Genomic DNA, 14,536 nt, shown 5'->3' on the forward strand with positions numbered 1-14,536 from the left:
ACACACACACACACGCATCACTTCTTTTAGGGCTTCGGCCTCCTAATTGATCATTGTAGTAGAATTGAATGCCCTCTTTCATATATATGATACCACCACCACTGGGACGTGGCAACAAATTCTCCAAATCCATATGGGGAGGGGCGGGGGGGGATGCTTGTGGACAGTAGGGGTGTACACTAGACATAATAGGAAGCAAACTCAGAAGGAGGACTGACCTCTCACACATATTTAATTAATTGTTTCAAATAACCCTGCCTCGTTAAATCAATGAGCTTGGTGTTTTGCTTTAAAAAATAGGTGATAGGCGAAGTCTAAACTGCAGAAAATAAAAACATCCAACGTGCCTTTTAAGGATACCTTGGAATATCCGTCTATCTTTTAACCATCAGACCCTAGTGTACGACAAAAACAACACAATTGACGGCAGCTCCTTTGCCCCGTGGTTTTTAGAGCCATGTAAGGATTAGAGGGGGCGGTCGATAGCAACCACCATAGCAACCATGACAGTCAAGTGACGTGAACGCAGCCCCATTGGAAAAAAATAGAATACATACCCTACACACTCAGGAGATTAATTATATTTAAATTATTATGACCATGGAGCCTTTATTTGTATGGGTTTACATTTCGTTCTGTGTAGCATGGATATATCGGAGAAACACTCCCATTCAGAATGCATTGGTTTACATTTCGATATTTGGAGCAGTGTTATTTTTATTCATTTATTTTAGTTCATTTATTTTATTCAGTTTTTGAGGAGGTGCTTCAAGAATCCAAAATTGTCTGCAATCATCCAAAATTCAATGGAAAAACCCGTTGGTTTGTTGTTAAGGGAACCCAGGGCGACGCTCACTTCTGGGTTGGCCAACATACGTCATCCCTCCGCCACTCTGTACTGTAAAAAAACATGTTCAAGTTGAATGATAATGCATGAATTTATTCTTTATTCTTCCATAGTAACACAGTAAATAAATGGCAAAAAATAGGCTGAGAACGAATTCGTATTTGCGATATGTTCAATAAAACGTAATCACGGACAAAATAAGTTTTTCAGACAATCGTAATTGAGAATGCCGAATAGTTCTCTGGGAACATAATTTTAATGAGATAGGGTTGCTCTGTCAGTTGTCAAAAAAGAGGACGGACGTGGTCTCTATAGCAACGACCTCAGCTACCCAACACTGATCAAAAAAATGATTGTTTCTCTCAATCAAAGCACAAAACAGGACAAGTGATGTCCATAGCCTTAACCCATACATGTTGTGTAATTAACAAGGACACGTTGGTTTAGTTGTGTTGAGTAATGTCACAGATTTCACTGTAAAATCGCCGTTAATGTGCAGCCATCGGGTCTTCCGTTAGCCAATGGCAGGAGCGGACTGGGGGAAAAAAGTGGCCCGGGAGTTTCTGTCAGACCGGCCCACTCAATACACGGCGCGCGGCCCACTAAGTACACGCCGCGTTGCCCACTCAATGGATCGCGCGTATCGAACAGTCAGTGGCCTTCTGGGAAAAATACCCATACACTTAACATTATTTTGGATGATTACAAAGAAATTACATCATATATGTATGTTTGTTTTTTAATAACATTTGGATCCACCAATTTGCCTGGATGGACACATGGAATAAAATGATTATTGGCTATTGTAACACTCCAAGGTAGGTATAGTTTGCTAGATGAATATGCTTAACTCTTGGCTAGTATCAGATGGTTATACAAGTATAACTACAAAGCCTTAAGGAATGAATGTCAGCAGAGAAAGACCACACAATAAACAATATATTAGAAATGAACAGAACAGAACATACGATGGGGTGTGAACATCAGTGGTATCAGTCGTGTTGCATGCTGGGTGTGTGATTGTTTGTGTGTGTAGGGGTGCTGAAGGTGCATAACAAAACAGTAAGTTACATAACGACGTTCCCGAAATCCAGCCGTGGTGCAGAGTTATAGCCACTCCGAGCCAGTCGCACATTGAGCTTCCCCCAAATGCGCTGTTTTGGTGGCTGTAGCTATAATGCCAATGAGAAGGAGCGAGGCGGGTCAAGGAGGAGGGTGGGGGTGTGGCCCTGAGCAGCTTGCAGCCACGGTACCATTCGCTCTGTTTACAGTGGATGTATCGCAATGGCGAGGCTCACACAGCCTTTAGCCGTGTTCTGTAAATATTCTAGAACACACGGGAGTCCTGGAGCTCTATATCAAAATATTATCATATAGCCTACATAGATATCTATATCATATAATATTATAACGGCCAAAAGATGTGTGAGCCGATATTATGAATCTCAAACGACCGCGTTGGGTTCTCCGACGTTCCTGGTTCTTCAACGTCCTCATCAATGTGAAGTAGACTGAACCACGACAAGGAGGAGAAAGGGATCGTTGCCGGGCAGCGCTTAGGCACCTCCGCCTCCGGCGGTGGTCCCTCAGCGGGTCTCAAGCTGGAGACATTCGCCGCAAACAATCCCTTTCTCCTCATGGGTTGAGCGCATGCGTAGAACTGGGTGCCGCGTTGCGTGTATGTATGCAAATCCAAATTCTCTACCTCAATCCGCACAGCTGAGAACACTTCGGCTGTGTAAGAACCAATTTAGAGGTGTTTATTAATAAGGTGGAGATCTTTTCTTACTTTGGACTTCCGAAGTCTGTAAAACACATATTAGAAGACACTTAAAAAAAAATCGAAAAATAGTCACCATGAGTGTGAAGACCGATTGCGAGTAGCAGTATAAAAGTCAGTCAGTGCGATTGTGATTAGATAGGTATAGCTCTTGGAGAAAATTACGCTTGTGCCGCTGTAATAACCATTGTAGGGCTGATGCGCTGATGCGATGATGGGCGTGGGCCGGTACATAATAGTATTTTGGGCCATCGGCCCACCGGGGATGTCCCCGGTATTCCCGATGGCCAGTCCGCCCCTGGCCAATGGGATGAATGCTCATAGCTTCATATAATGCAGTGGAGGGATTACATTGAAATGAGTGGAAAACCCCCTGCGTCGAAAAAAGATGTACAAGGTCCTCCATTAGCAAATGAGATGAATGCTCATAGCGTCTCTATGTGCAGCCATCTGGTCCCCCATTAGCCAATGGGATGAATGCTCATAGCTTCATATATTGCCGTGGAGGGAGGCCTACATTGTAACGAGTTGAAAACCCCATGCGTCGAAAAAAGAAGCACAGGGGTACCCTTTTGCGGCAGAAGCTGAAGCCGAAGTCACTGACCGTTCGTCAAAGATTGACGCGCTCTGAGTGAGAATGTGTTGGTGTTGGTGTGCAGGAGTTCACAGATGTATGGAGGGGCGAGGTTGTGGAGGGCCTTGAAGGTGAGGAGCAGAATCTTGAAATGGATGCAGGTTTTGACCGGGAGCCAGTGAAGCTGCTGAAGGACAAGAGTGATGTGATTAATGGAGGGGGTTCTGGTGATGATGCAAGCGGTCGAGTTCTGGACCAGTTGAAGCTTACGGATGGACTTGAGGGGGATACCAAAGAGGAGGGAGTTACAGTAATCGATGCGGGAAGTGACCAGGGTGTGAACAAGGATGGCTGTGCTATGGGGTGTGAGGGATGGGCAGAGGCGGTTGATGTTGCGTAGATGGTAATAGGCAGACCTGGTGATGTTATTGATGTGTGCTTGGAATGATATTGTGCTGTCGAGGATGACACCCAGACTCTTAACCTGAGGGGAGGGGGAAACTGAGGTGTTATTGATAGTGATGGAAAAGCTGTCAGGTTTTGTCTAGGTTGATTTGGTGCCAATGAGGAGAACTTCTGTTTTATTGCTGTTGAGTTTGAGAAAGTTGCAGGTGAACCAGTTTTTTAGTTCATAGATGCAATCAGTAAGGGAAGTGGGCGGGGGAGTGGACGAGGGCTTGGTAGAGAGGTAGAGCTGGGTGTCATCAGCATAACAGTGGAAATTAATGTCAAATTTGCGGAAGATATTGCAGAGGAGAAGGAGGCAAATGATGAAGAGTAGGGGCCCCAGGACAGAACCCTGGGGAACGCCTGAGGTGACGGGGGAGGGGAAGGATTTAAAAGACTGTAGTTGGACAAATTGAGTACGGCCAGAAAGATAAGATTTGAACCAGTCAAACGGAATGTCGGTGATGCCAATAGAGGATAGTCTGTTGAGGAGCGTGGTGCGACAGATAGTATCAAAGGCTGCACTCAGGTCCAGGAGGATGAGGATGGTGAGTAGTCCAGAATCAGCTGCCATAAGCAGGTCGTTGGTGATTTTGATGAGTGCTGTTTCAGTGCTATGGAGTAGGCGGAATCCGGACTTGAACTGTTCGTAAAGGTATATAGGATATAGGATGAAATTTGTTGAAGTTGGAGGTTTTAATGGTATCTCATCACTTACTGCGTTACTTGATTCCATATATATATTCCATGTATATATTCATATTCCATTCCATGTAGAGGATGCCATCCTCTACATGCTACACCGAGTCCACTCCCATCTGGATAAGGGAAGCGGCACAGTGAGGATTCTCTTCTTGGACTTCTCCAGTGCCATTAACCCATTTAGGCCTAAAGCGCCTGGAAAAAATGCCTGTAAAACCTATAGGCGATTTCAGAAAAGCCCCCAAAACCTGAAGTTTTTCTAGAAATTCAGCAATTGTGTCAACGCCTACTAAATTACTGATTTCTCAGCCCCTGTAACAGATAGGAACACAATTCAAAAAGTATTTGAGAGCTGACACCTGTGGCTTACATGGGAAATTTGAGTTTTTATTTACAAATATTTACAATATTTACATACAGGTAGAAAAGTAAATAAAAAAGTAAAAAAATATGTAAAAGTGCAGGAACAGCACAAAACAGTAAAAAAAATAAAGTATAATAAAGTGAAATAAGTATATAAGAAAGTAATAAAGTATATAATAACAAACATGGGAAGGGGAACAGACTGGGACTAAAACTGTAAACAGTCTGCGTTTTAAATTACATGCACTTGTATGTGATGACTACTGAATAAAAGTATTATGCATAATACAAATACAATTGCATTCCATCCTAAGAAGTAGCGTAATTAAAAGATACAGGCTATAATTTGGGAATGTATAGTAGCCTAGGCATTATTGTTCTGGAGATCGCAGTTAGGTGTGAAATTCCAAAGAAGCTCTATTCTTTGGAAGAGATGTATTGCTAGTCTGGAGATCGCACTTAGGTGTGACATTCCAGAGAAGCTTATCTGGTTTTACGGGTGCTTTACGCATCTCCGGGACAGTAATACATCTCTTACATATAAACTGTCGTAATTTCTTATTAAAGCATCATCACAATCAATAAGTATTACTATTGATAAGTATAAGTGACATTCCAGAGAAGCTTATCTGGTTTTACGGGTGCTTTACGCATCTCCGGGACAGTAATACATCTCTTACATATAAACTGTCGTAATTTCTTATTACAGCATCATCACAATCAATAAGTATTACTATTGATAAGTATAAGTGACATTCCAGAGAAGCTTATCTGGTCTTACGCACCCGGGTGCTTTGCGCATCTCCGGGACAGTAATACATCTCTTACATATAAACTGTCGTAATTTCTTATTACAGCATCATCACAATCAATAAGTATTACTATTGTCCTTGCCTCCAGATGGCCGCAAATCTGTCCCGGGACATATTTCTGGCGAATTGCGTCCGAAAGAGATTCTTACTCTGTCGCCAGTAATCTCTTCGCACCGGCAACACAAGCAGCCCCATTCCCATAGCCCCATTCCATACTTCTTCTTCCTCGTCGTCATTCACGAACATGTGCCTTAACCATAATTCCCGGTCAATCGGTTCGTATTCGTCATCAAAGAACTCGGCCTCATCAACATCTTCGAAGCCGAGAAACTCCTCGAAATCGCTACCGTCAGAAAAGTCTTCAGTCTCAAATTCCGCCATACTTGCTTGAAGAAATTTCTGAACTAAACTCACGAGGAACAAGTTGACACCTATATGTGTCTATTATGATGCATTTCAGTGGCCCAGAGGCCGACACTTTGGGCAAAAACCCCCCTTATACAGAAAAACGACGCAAACGCTTTCCCGTCCTTAAAGGTAGAATGACGCAACAGCGCCCCCGGCTTTAAAGGTAGAACAGCGGCAATGCTTTCCCGGCTTAAATGGGTTAACACCATCCAGCCCCCTATGCTTCACGACAAACTGAACAGGATGGGAGTGGAACCCTATTTGGTGGACTGGATTGATGATTACCTCACTGACACTGCCACAGTACGTCAGGCTGAAGGACATCACGTCTGACACTGTGGTCAGCAGTACTGGAGCCCCCCAGGGTACAGTGCTGGCCCCTGTTCTCTTCACCCTGTACACCTCAGACTTTTGCTACAACTCTGAGCTATGTCATCTACAGAAGTACGCTGATGACACAGCCATTGTTGGGTGTATTAGGGGTGACAGAGAGGAGGAGTATCGGAGTCTGGTGGGGGACTTTGCTCTCTGGTGCCACACTAACCGGCTACAGCTCAACACCTCTAAGACAAAGGAGCTGGTCATTGACTTCGGAAGATCCAGACCAAGTCCGAGACCAGTCCTGCTAGACGGAGCTGAGGTGGAGGCTGTGAATTCCTACAAATACCTCGGGGTCTGGCTGGATAATAAACTGGACTGGAAAACACACACCAGCTACCTGTATGGGAAGACACAAAGCAGGTTGTACTTCCTGAGGAGATTGCGGTCATTCAACATCTGCAGCAAATTGCTGTGGATGTTTTACCAGTCCGTGGTTGCCAGCGTCCTCTTCTACACTGTGGTGTGCTGGGGAGGCAGCATAAACAAGAGGGACACCTCCAGACTGGATAAACTGATCAGGCGGGCTGGCTCTGTGGTCGGAATGAAGCTGGACCCACTGGTGACGGTGGCAGAGAGGAGGACACTGGACGAACTGCTGGACATTATTGACAATGCCAGCCACCCCTTGCACACCGTCATCAGCAACCAGAGGAGCCTGTTCAGTGGAAGGCTGCTCCTTCCCAAAGTTAGGACCAACAGACTAAAGAACTCCTTTGTCCCTCACGCCATCACACTATACAACTCCTCACTCGGAGGGAAGTAGGAGGAAATAGAATAGAAGTAATAGAATAGTAATAGAATAGAAGTAATAGAGTAAAGAGGACAGATATAACCTATTCCACTGCTTAATTTGAACTGCTAATTTATTTAATTTAACTGTCAGCCACCCCTTGCTCACCGTCATTTCATTTTATTTATCCACTATATTATATGATATTTATCCACAAAGTGTATGTGTGTATGTATGTGTATGTATGTATATATATGTGTATGTATATGTATATATTTATATATATGTATGTGTGTATGTGTATATGTGTGTGCATGTGTATATGTATATATTTATTTATGTTTACATTTATTTATATTTATTTATATTTATATTAATCCTCTATACAGTTCTCTACATTTATCTTATTTTATTTTACTTGAATCCTGTTTTACTTCTATTATTATCTCTACTTTCTATATTAGCTAAGAGTTTATTGTTTACTGTTTACTGTTTTTGTTTACTTTTTATAGTTAGTTAGTTAGTTAAGAGTTTATTGTTTATCTTATATTATTATTATTATTATAATTATTGTTTACTGTTTACTTTTTGTTTTACTTTTTATAGTTATCTAAGAGTGTATTGTTTATCTTATATTGTATATAATTTAATATTGTGTTGTGTTTCTTCTGTAAACTACTGGACAATCAATTTCCTTGAGGGAGTCATCCCAAAAGGATCAATAAAGCCTAATCTAATCTAATCTAATCAAATCTACTTAAAATGGCAGGAGTGTCCTCCTCCTGCTCCTCGCAGCGTTTTTTGCTGAATTTAAATGAAAACAAGCTGCTTTGTTTTGCGTTTCACATTAGCTAATAGCTAGCTACCATCTGCGTCTGTCTCATTAAGCTTGCTTGAAAAGCTTGCGCGCCAACATCATTCATTTCATTGGATCACTTGCAGCCTGTGGGCAGGCAGTCCACACGTGGGGTAGAAGCTGCTGATTGGCTGAGAAGCTTTTACTCAAAGCTTTCCTAACCCTAACCCTTATTGGATGAACAGCTAAAATGAAAATCACTCACTACTCACTATAGGCCTGGGTCAAAATGGGCGGGCCCGGACCTAAAATGGCTCGGACCAATAGCTCTGGGCTAAGCCCCTGATGTTTCAGAAACCTAGAAACGCCCCTGCCCTAGCCAATAATATGGAAGCCATTTGGGCTATTAGGGTTGCTCCGGGAAAGCGCTATACTCGATGGTCAATGAAAAAAAGTTTCTGGAGGGCTTATTTTATGGGTTTTCATGCCGAAAAAGACCATGGGTTAAATTTTTGCCGGAAGTACACTTTAGGTTGTTTGGCTCAATGTCTGCCTCAACTCCACAAGGATAGAAACAGAGGAAATTGAACAACCCCTTTTGAAACTAAATGTGTTCCCACTTAGTAAAGCTTTGTTTTGGCCATGTCAGTATCCACACGTTACACATTTTTTATTTTGACAGCATGAGATCCGGAAGGGGTGGAAACATGACAATAGAAGGCAATTTTACACTGCCAAGCCGGTACGGTCCCGGTTTTGCACACCCTGCAATTTCATGCCTTTAAAAACCGAGGGGTAAAATCCCGTCGTCACAGAGCTGGCTTTCTTGGTTCACTGGAGAAGGCGAGGCTGTGCATGGAGAGTAGACCTCTATAGAATAATTTGCACAATACAAATGTTTTTCTTTTTTTTTATGATTCAAGACACTCGCATGCAAGAATGAGTGTACAGAGTTCAGGCTACAAATGCGATTAACTATTTATAAGGGCAAAAACACCAAAATATTATTTATTTTGCTGACCACTTGTTTTTCTATCCAGACAAAAGCATTGTAAGGAAAGTTCCTCTGCGTCTTTCTCGTAGATCGCATCATCTTTCTCTTTGTTAAATGTGACTGCATCACCTTCTCTCAAATGATCAGCAGCTCGCGGATTTCACCGTCTCTACTGTTAGAACAACTCATGTTGATATTGCTGCTTTGCCTCTGTTGTAGAGACAACGCAGCAACACCTACCCAACTCCCGCCCCTGGAACCGCAGAGCCGTCTAATCACAAGGGTCTGAGAGGGTAAATTGGGGTGCAAACTCAGGCCGGTATATTACCTCGGTCAATGTAAACGTGTGGACCATGCCGGGAAAAAAAAGGCGTGCATCAGACTGGTATATTTGGCAGTGTGAAAACTTTTAAAGACAAAAGATACCGTAGAAACGAGGAAACCATAGCAAGCAGGTCTCTCAATAAATCACTTTTCCAGTCAGTTAATTTCATTCCTATCCATATATATATATATACACATCAGTCGGCTAGTATTCCATTGAAATAAATCATAAATGAACAGTACATTAAATAAATAATATACTTAAAGCAATTAGAAGCATACATTTAGGCTAGGTTTAACATCAATGCTTTCTGAAAACATGTAAACTATAAAAACACCTTTCCCAAAACCTGCCATTATGATGTTAATTAAAAACGGTACAGCATAATGATTTCAATAATGGCTCTTACACTTTCTCAACAAACGATAAAGGAACACTGACCATACTTAGCTCACAGAATTTAGTCAAGCTATCAAGTGTCTGTGAATTGCACAAAACTATAATTCTAAACATTCCATTGTTGATTTTGATGAGATTCAATCAAGACAAAACTCTGAAAATGTTTAAAGTAAATTAAAGGTTATTTTGACAAGTCAATCTTGATGTGTGTGGCGTTGAAGCACGAGTTAATGCCCTTATTAAATTCAACTGTGCTTTCACCTCACTTGTGTGAGTTGTCCTAATTGCGCCATTATTAGGCAAAATAATGAAATAGATATTGTAAAGGAAACTTTGTTTTGAAACTAAAATAATTATCTCTTCCGTCAATTCAAAGGATAGGATAAGACACATTTAAATTCACTTTAAGAACCCTTTTACTAACCCTTCAAGGAACGTGATGGCCCTCAAGACATCAGATCTCCTCATTATTGTGGTAGCATGTAACATTTTAACTAGTTTGTAGCTTCAAATGATCTGGAAATATTGTCGCCGTAAAGCATTATGGGTTGCAAAAATCTCCTTTCCTTTCGTAAAGGTTGCTCAGGAGTAACCTATGCTTAAGATGGGTTAACGGTTGCATCGTGGCACATTTCCTAAGCATTTTTATAATTTGAACAACCTTTCCTCCAAGTATTTCCAAGTATTTTTCATTTCGTTAAGGAAAGGAAATTTCTGAAGAAAAAAACAGAACCGTAGAGGCCCTGGGTGTCGGGTGTTCAATACAATATGGATGTGAAAGGGTTTTTTCACAGAGATCGCGGGTGGAGCCCTGTGTTCAGTTTGTAATGAATGTATCGCTGTATGTAAGGATTTTAACTTCATTCGTCACTTTCAGACTTAACGGGGGAAAATAAAAAACCCTATCGGAAGAGGAAGACCGCAAGACATCTAACCATTCAGCAGCGTGGCCCTCTTGCTCCTTAAACCCATCAGCCATTTCAGAGACATGGTCCTTACCGAACTGTTGGGATGGGAATTGATAAGAATTTCACGATTCCGATTCCGATTCTGCTTATCGATCCGATTAAAAAATAAGTACAAATGTGTATGTTTGTATTAAATCTCTTTAATATCTGATCAGAAGTGCGTCTAGTATTGGGAAATTGTACATTTTCAAATCAATTGGTCTAGACAAAACAAAATATGTTTGGCTTTTCAAGCCCAAATGCCATCATTATGTGCCATAAAACTATGGCGCACAGAGCTGTTGGCCTTGATATTATATATACAATTATATTATATTATATACTATTATATATAGAGCTCCGGGAGTCACAAACTGCGACTCCATGCTGCAGTTCACCCCGGACTGCACTGCACTGAGTTTGATGGTTGAACGCTGATTGGCTGTTACATTACACATGTCACTCAGTTGTCACGCTGTTGAACGCTGATTGGCTGTCATCACGCGAAATTCGCGTAGAAATCTCCATATAGGAACAGGAAACAGGACGTAACCCTTTCGGCTTCTGCTTTCCAGCCTGAGCTCTGTGTCGTCTCTCTCCCCAAAAGATCTGCCATTAAATTGTTGAATCTCCTCTTCTCTAAAACCAGTCTGCTCTAAAGCAACTCTACCATAAAAGTACTCCAATGTACTGTAAGACTACTCTAAATTACCTTAATCAACCCTACTCCTTCAGCTCTTACTCTCTTCTCTGCTCCTCTAACTCTTGTGTCCTGCGGTCCGCAGGGTATGGGGGTCCTGTGCTCCACTATCATCGAGTGTTGGGACCACGACCCAGAGGCCCGGCTCACAGCCCACTGTGTGGTGGAGCGCTTCAAATTCCTGGATGAGGAGGGGAGAGGAGGAGAGGAGGAGCAGATACCAGAGGAGAGGAGGAGAGAGGAGAGGAGACCGACTCTGCTCTCTGCTCCTCTCCGTCTATTCCCAAAGGAGCCTGCACGGTTCCTCTTTCCGCACCCTGAACCTGTGCCCTGTACCTCGACCCGAGACCCTCCCTGACCCCATCCCCAACTAATGGGACCACAGATCCCATGAACCTCTGGGGGAACAAGACAGACATCGTGTCAACTAGGTCATTAATCTGACGAAAGAGCAAAAGACAAAACAACTATAAATACTTGTACAACAATCTTCCCTATAAACATAGTTTATATACTTGTCCAACAGTAGAACATGACTGAGATGTAAGGAGTACATGACTGAGTTTTTCCTGTTTATGAATCCATGAATCAATGTAAATGTTTATGCGTCCATCATTTACCTAAATGTTTCTGAATCCATAACTAGTCCAAATGTTTGTCAATGATATCCAGCCGTGTTGGACTGTCCACACACTTGAATGGATCATCGGGGTGACCATAAGTCCTATTTTAGTAAGTGGAAGGAGCTGGTCTCCGCCACGCAGCCATCGCCTGTGTGTACTGCTTTTTTTTGTCCTTTAACACAAACAATATGATGGATCAATCTCAATCAATCTAATCTTTAGCATGGATTCTGAAAGCCACAAGAGGTCAACATTGTTTGGTTGTTGTTATTTTAGTCAAAAACTAAAACAAGACAACTCCATCAGAACCATATAGTCATTGTACAGTTTTAGTTTCTCATACGAAAGAGCCATAGAGACTATATTGTGTACATGTAGTGCACGAGTAGCTGCTCTACGATTAATGATGTATTTTATACGAAATAAAAGTTTTTAATTCTGGATTTAGTTTATATAAGAGGAGGGAAGACGCCCCAAACTGCCTTTTTAACCATTGCCGTGTTCCAATATCCATACTATCCATACTTACTAGCCTAAGTTTGAGGACGTAGGGCGTTCTGATTCAGATCGGGCGAAAATAAGTGTAATGAAAGGACCCGGATGGTGTACTAAAAACGTTCAAATCCCGAAGTGTGTGGTCGATGTACACTTTTCGTACTCAACGGCAGCCATCTTAGCTACGTAGTGGAAGAGGGTGGAGCCAGGCTGAGCCAAAGTCGGCGCATTTTCCACATAGCCTACATTCCTACATTAATAGAGTCATTTTTTAGTTTTTATAGCTTTTTATAGCTGCTAGGCTTAAAGTGTTCACCGTTCAAATCGGGATGTTTATTGCGGGGGAGGAAGCGCAGCAGCAGTCGTGATCTTAATTTCCGGTTAGTGCACCACGTAGTATTCGATTTGGAACAACACTGACATCTGAAAAGTAGTGCACTCTTTACGCCTAGCAGCATTTAAAATCTATAAAAGCTTTAAAAACTACAAAATGACTCCATTAATGCAGGCTACGTGGAAAATGCACCAACGTTGGCTCAGCCTGCCTCCGCCCTCTTCCGCTACGTAGCTAAGATGGCTGGTGTTGAGTACGGAAACTGTACATTGATCCACACTCAGCGGTTTGCCTGTTTTGAGTACAACATCCGGGTTCTATCAGTACACTTCTTTTCGCCCCGATCCTAATTGGAACGCCATACGTACTCAAACTAAGTATAGTAAGTATGGATAGTATGGATATTGGAACACAGCACATGTCTATCTAACCTAATTAACAGTGCCAAATAATGAAATACAATAGTCCTCATCCTCATCGTCAAACCGCTTATCCGGGATTGGGTCGCGGGAGCAGCAGCTCAAGCAGGGGGCCCCAGACTTCCCTTTCCCGTGCCACATTGACCAGCTCTGACGGGGGGGACCCGAGGCATTCCCAGGCCAGTGTTGAGATATAAGCCATTCCTCAATTTGCGTTCTTTTCTGTACTTGTGCACTTGCGTTCTTGTGAAACGTCATCAGTCGTAGCCCAAGTACTGTTCCAATTCAAAATATGAATCAAGTCAAATGCTATCGTAAAACCCAGAAGTGTTCTTGATGTGTTCTTAAACAGGCCATTTCATCGAGGATGCATCGGAGGTGACTTGTGTGGACTTGGGACCGTCAAATATCCCAGGATGCATTTCACAGCATTGCGTACTATGGCGGAGCCTACTGAAACCTTGGAGAAGACCCACAGCTGTAAGCATAATTACTATTTTCTAGTGCTGTCAGTTTAACGCGTTATCAACGGCGTTAACACAAACCAATTTTAACAGCGTTAATTTTTTTATCGCACGATTAACGCTCTTTTGGCTTGGCAAACGTTGTCGGTTTTCACCTGCTGTCTAGCAATACGTGACGTTAGCAAAACTACAACACCATACTGGATCTAGCTACACCGGAAACAAAACAACAAGGACGCGGCACAAACTTGTTGGGGCAAGCAACTCCTTAAAAGTGTGTGTGTGTGTTCTATGTCGTATAGCGCTATTGGGTTTTCCCTAGGCGCGAGCCGTAGCACTGAAAAATTTGTAATCCCCTCAATTACGTCCGCAGTCCGCACATATAACCGTGCGCCGGCGGATGTTCTGCTCCCATTTTTTTCAGGATGATTCTGTAGCATACTGAAGTAGATAAATAGATATTATGGACTCAAAGACGATCCGCGTCTGCAAGACATGTAACACGGGTTACATCTTGCCGTATGACGGCCATGAGGTGTGCGAGGGCTGCCTTGGGCATGAACATGCCGTCTTGGCGCTTTGTCGCTCTGCCTGTGTCGGCATTGTGTGGCGCTGCCGGTGGACGACAGACAGTGCAGAGCCGACACTGCCGCTGTCATTGCTGAATGGGCCGACGACTTTTCTGTCCTGCTCGACAATGCCCTCTCTCTCCTTGTGAGCTCGGAGTCGGACGACTCCGACCGCGACGAGGAGGGGGCGTCTCCCCCGGCTTCCCCTCTCCGAATGGAGAGGGGAAGCCGCATTGCCCGTCTCTGCAGCCACCTCACTTCCAGTGGTTGGAACTTTGGTGGCAAAGCTACCGGGCATTATCGCCAGGGCAGCCGCAAACCTGGCGTTGCGGTGCCCTTGCCTCAGGCCTCCAAACGCCCGGACCAGCTTCATGGCTTCTGGGTGCTCGAGGCCGCGACATGCCCCAACCGTCTCGACCCGATCTGG

At 43.1% G+C, this 14,536-nt stretch overlaps 1 protein-coding gene across 3 annotated transcripts in view; it reads left to right on the forward strand.

Annotated features, from left to right (window-relative positions):
• Positions 1-11,847, forward strand: part of tgfbr2l (transforming growth factor beta receptor-like) — a 54,934-nt gene extending 43,087 nt beyond the window's left edge. For all 3 annotated transcript variants that reach the window (XM_060074876.1, XM_060074874.1, XM_060074875.1), the window contains one exon: positions 11,291-11,847. In XM_060074876.1, the coding sequence (XP_059930859.1) occupies positions 11,291-11,563 (273 nt within the window). In that variant the 3' untranslated portion in view covers positions 11,564-11,847. The remainder of the gene's footprint in view (positions 1-11,290) is intronic.
• The last annotated feature ends 2,689 nt before the right edge of the window (positions 11,848-14,536 follow it).

The sequence above is a fragment of the Gadus macrocephalus genome, chromosome 16 (assembly GCF_031168955.1).
Source record: "Gadus macrocephalus chromosome 16, ASM3116895v1".
Lineage (NCBI taxonomy): Eukaryota > Metazoa > Chordata > Actinopteri > Gadiformes > Gadidae > Gadus > Gadus macrocephalus.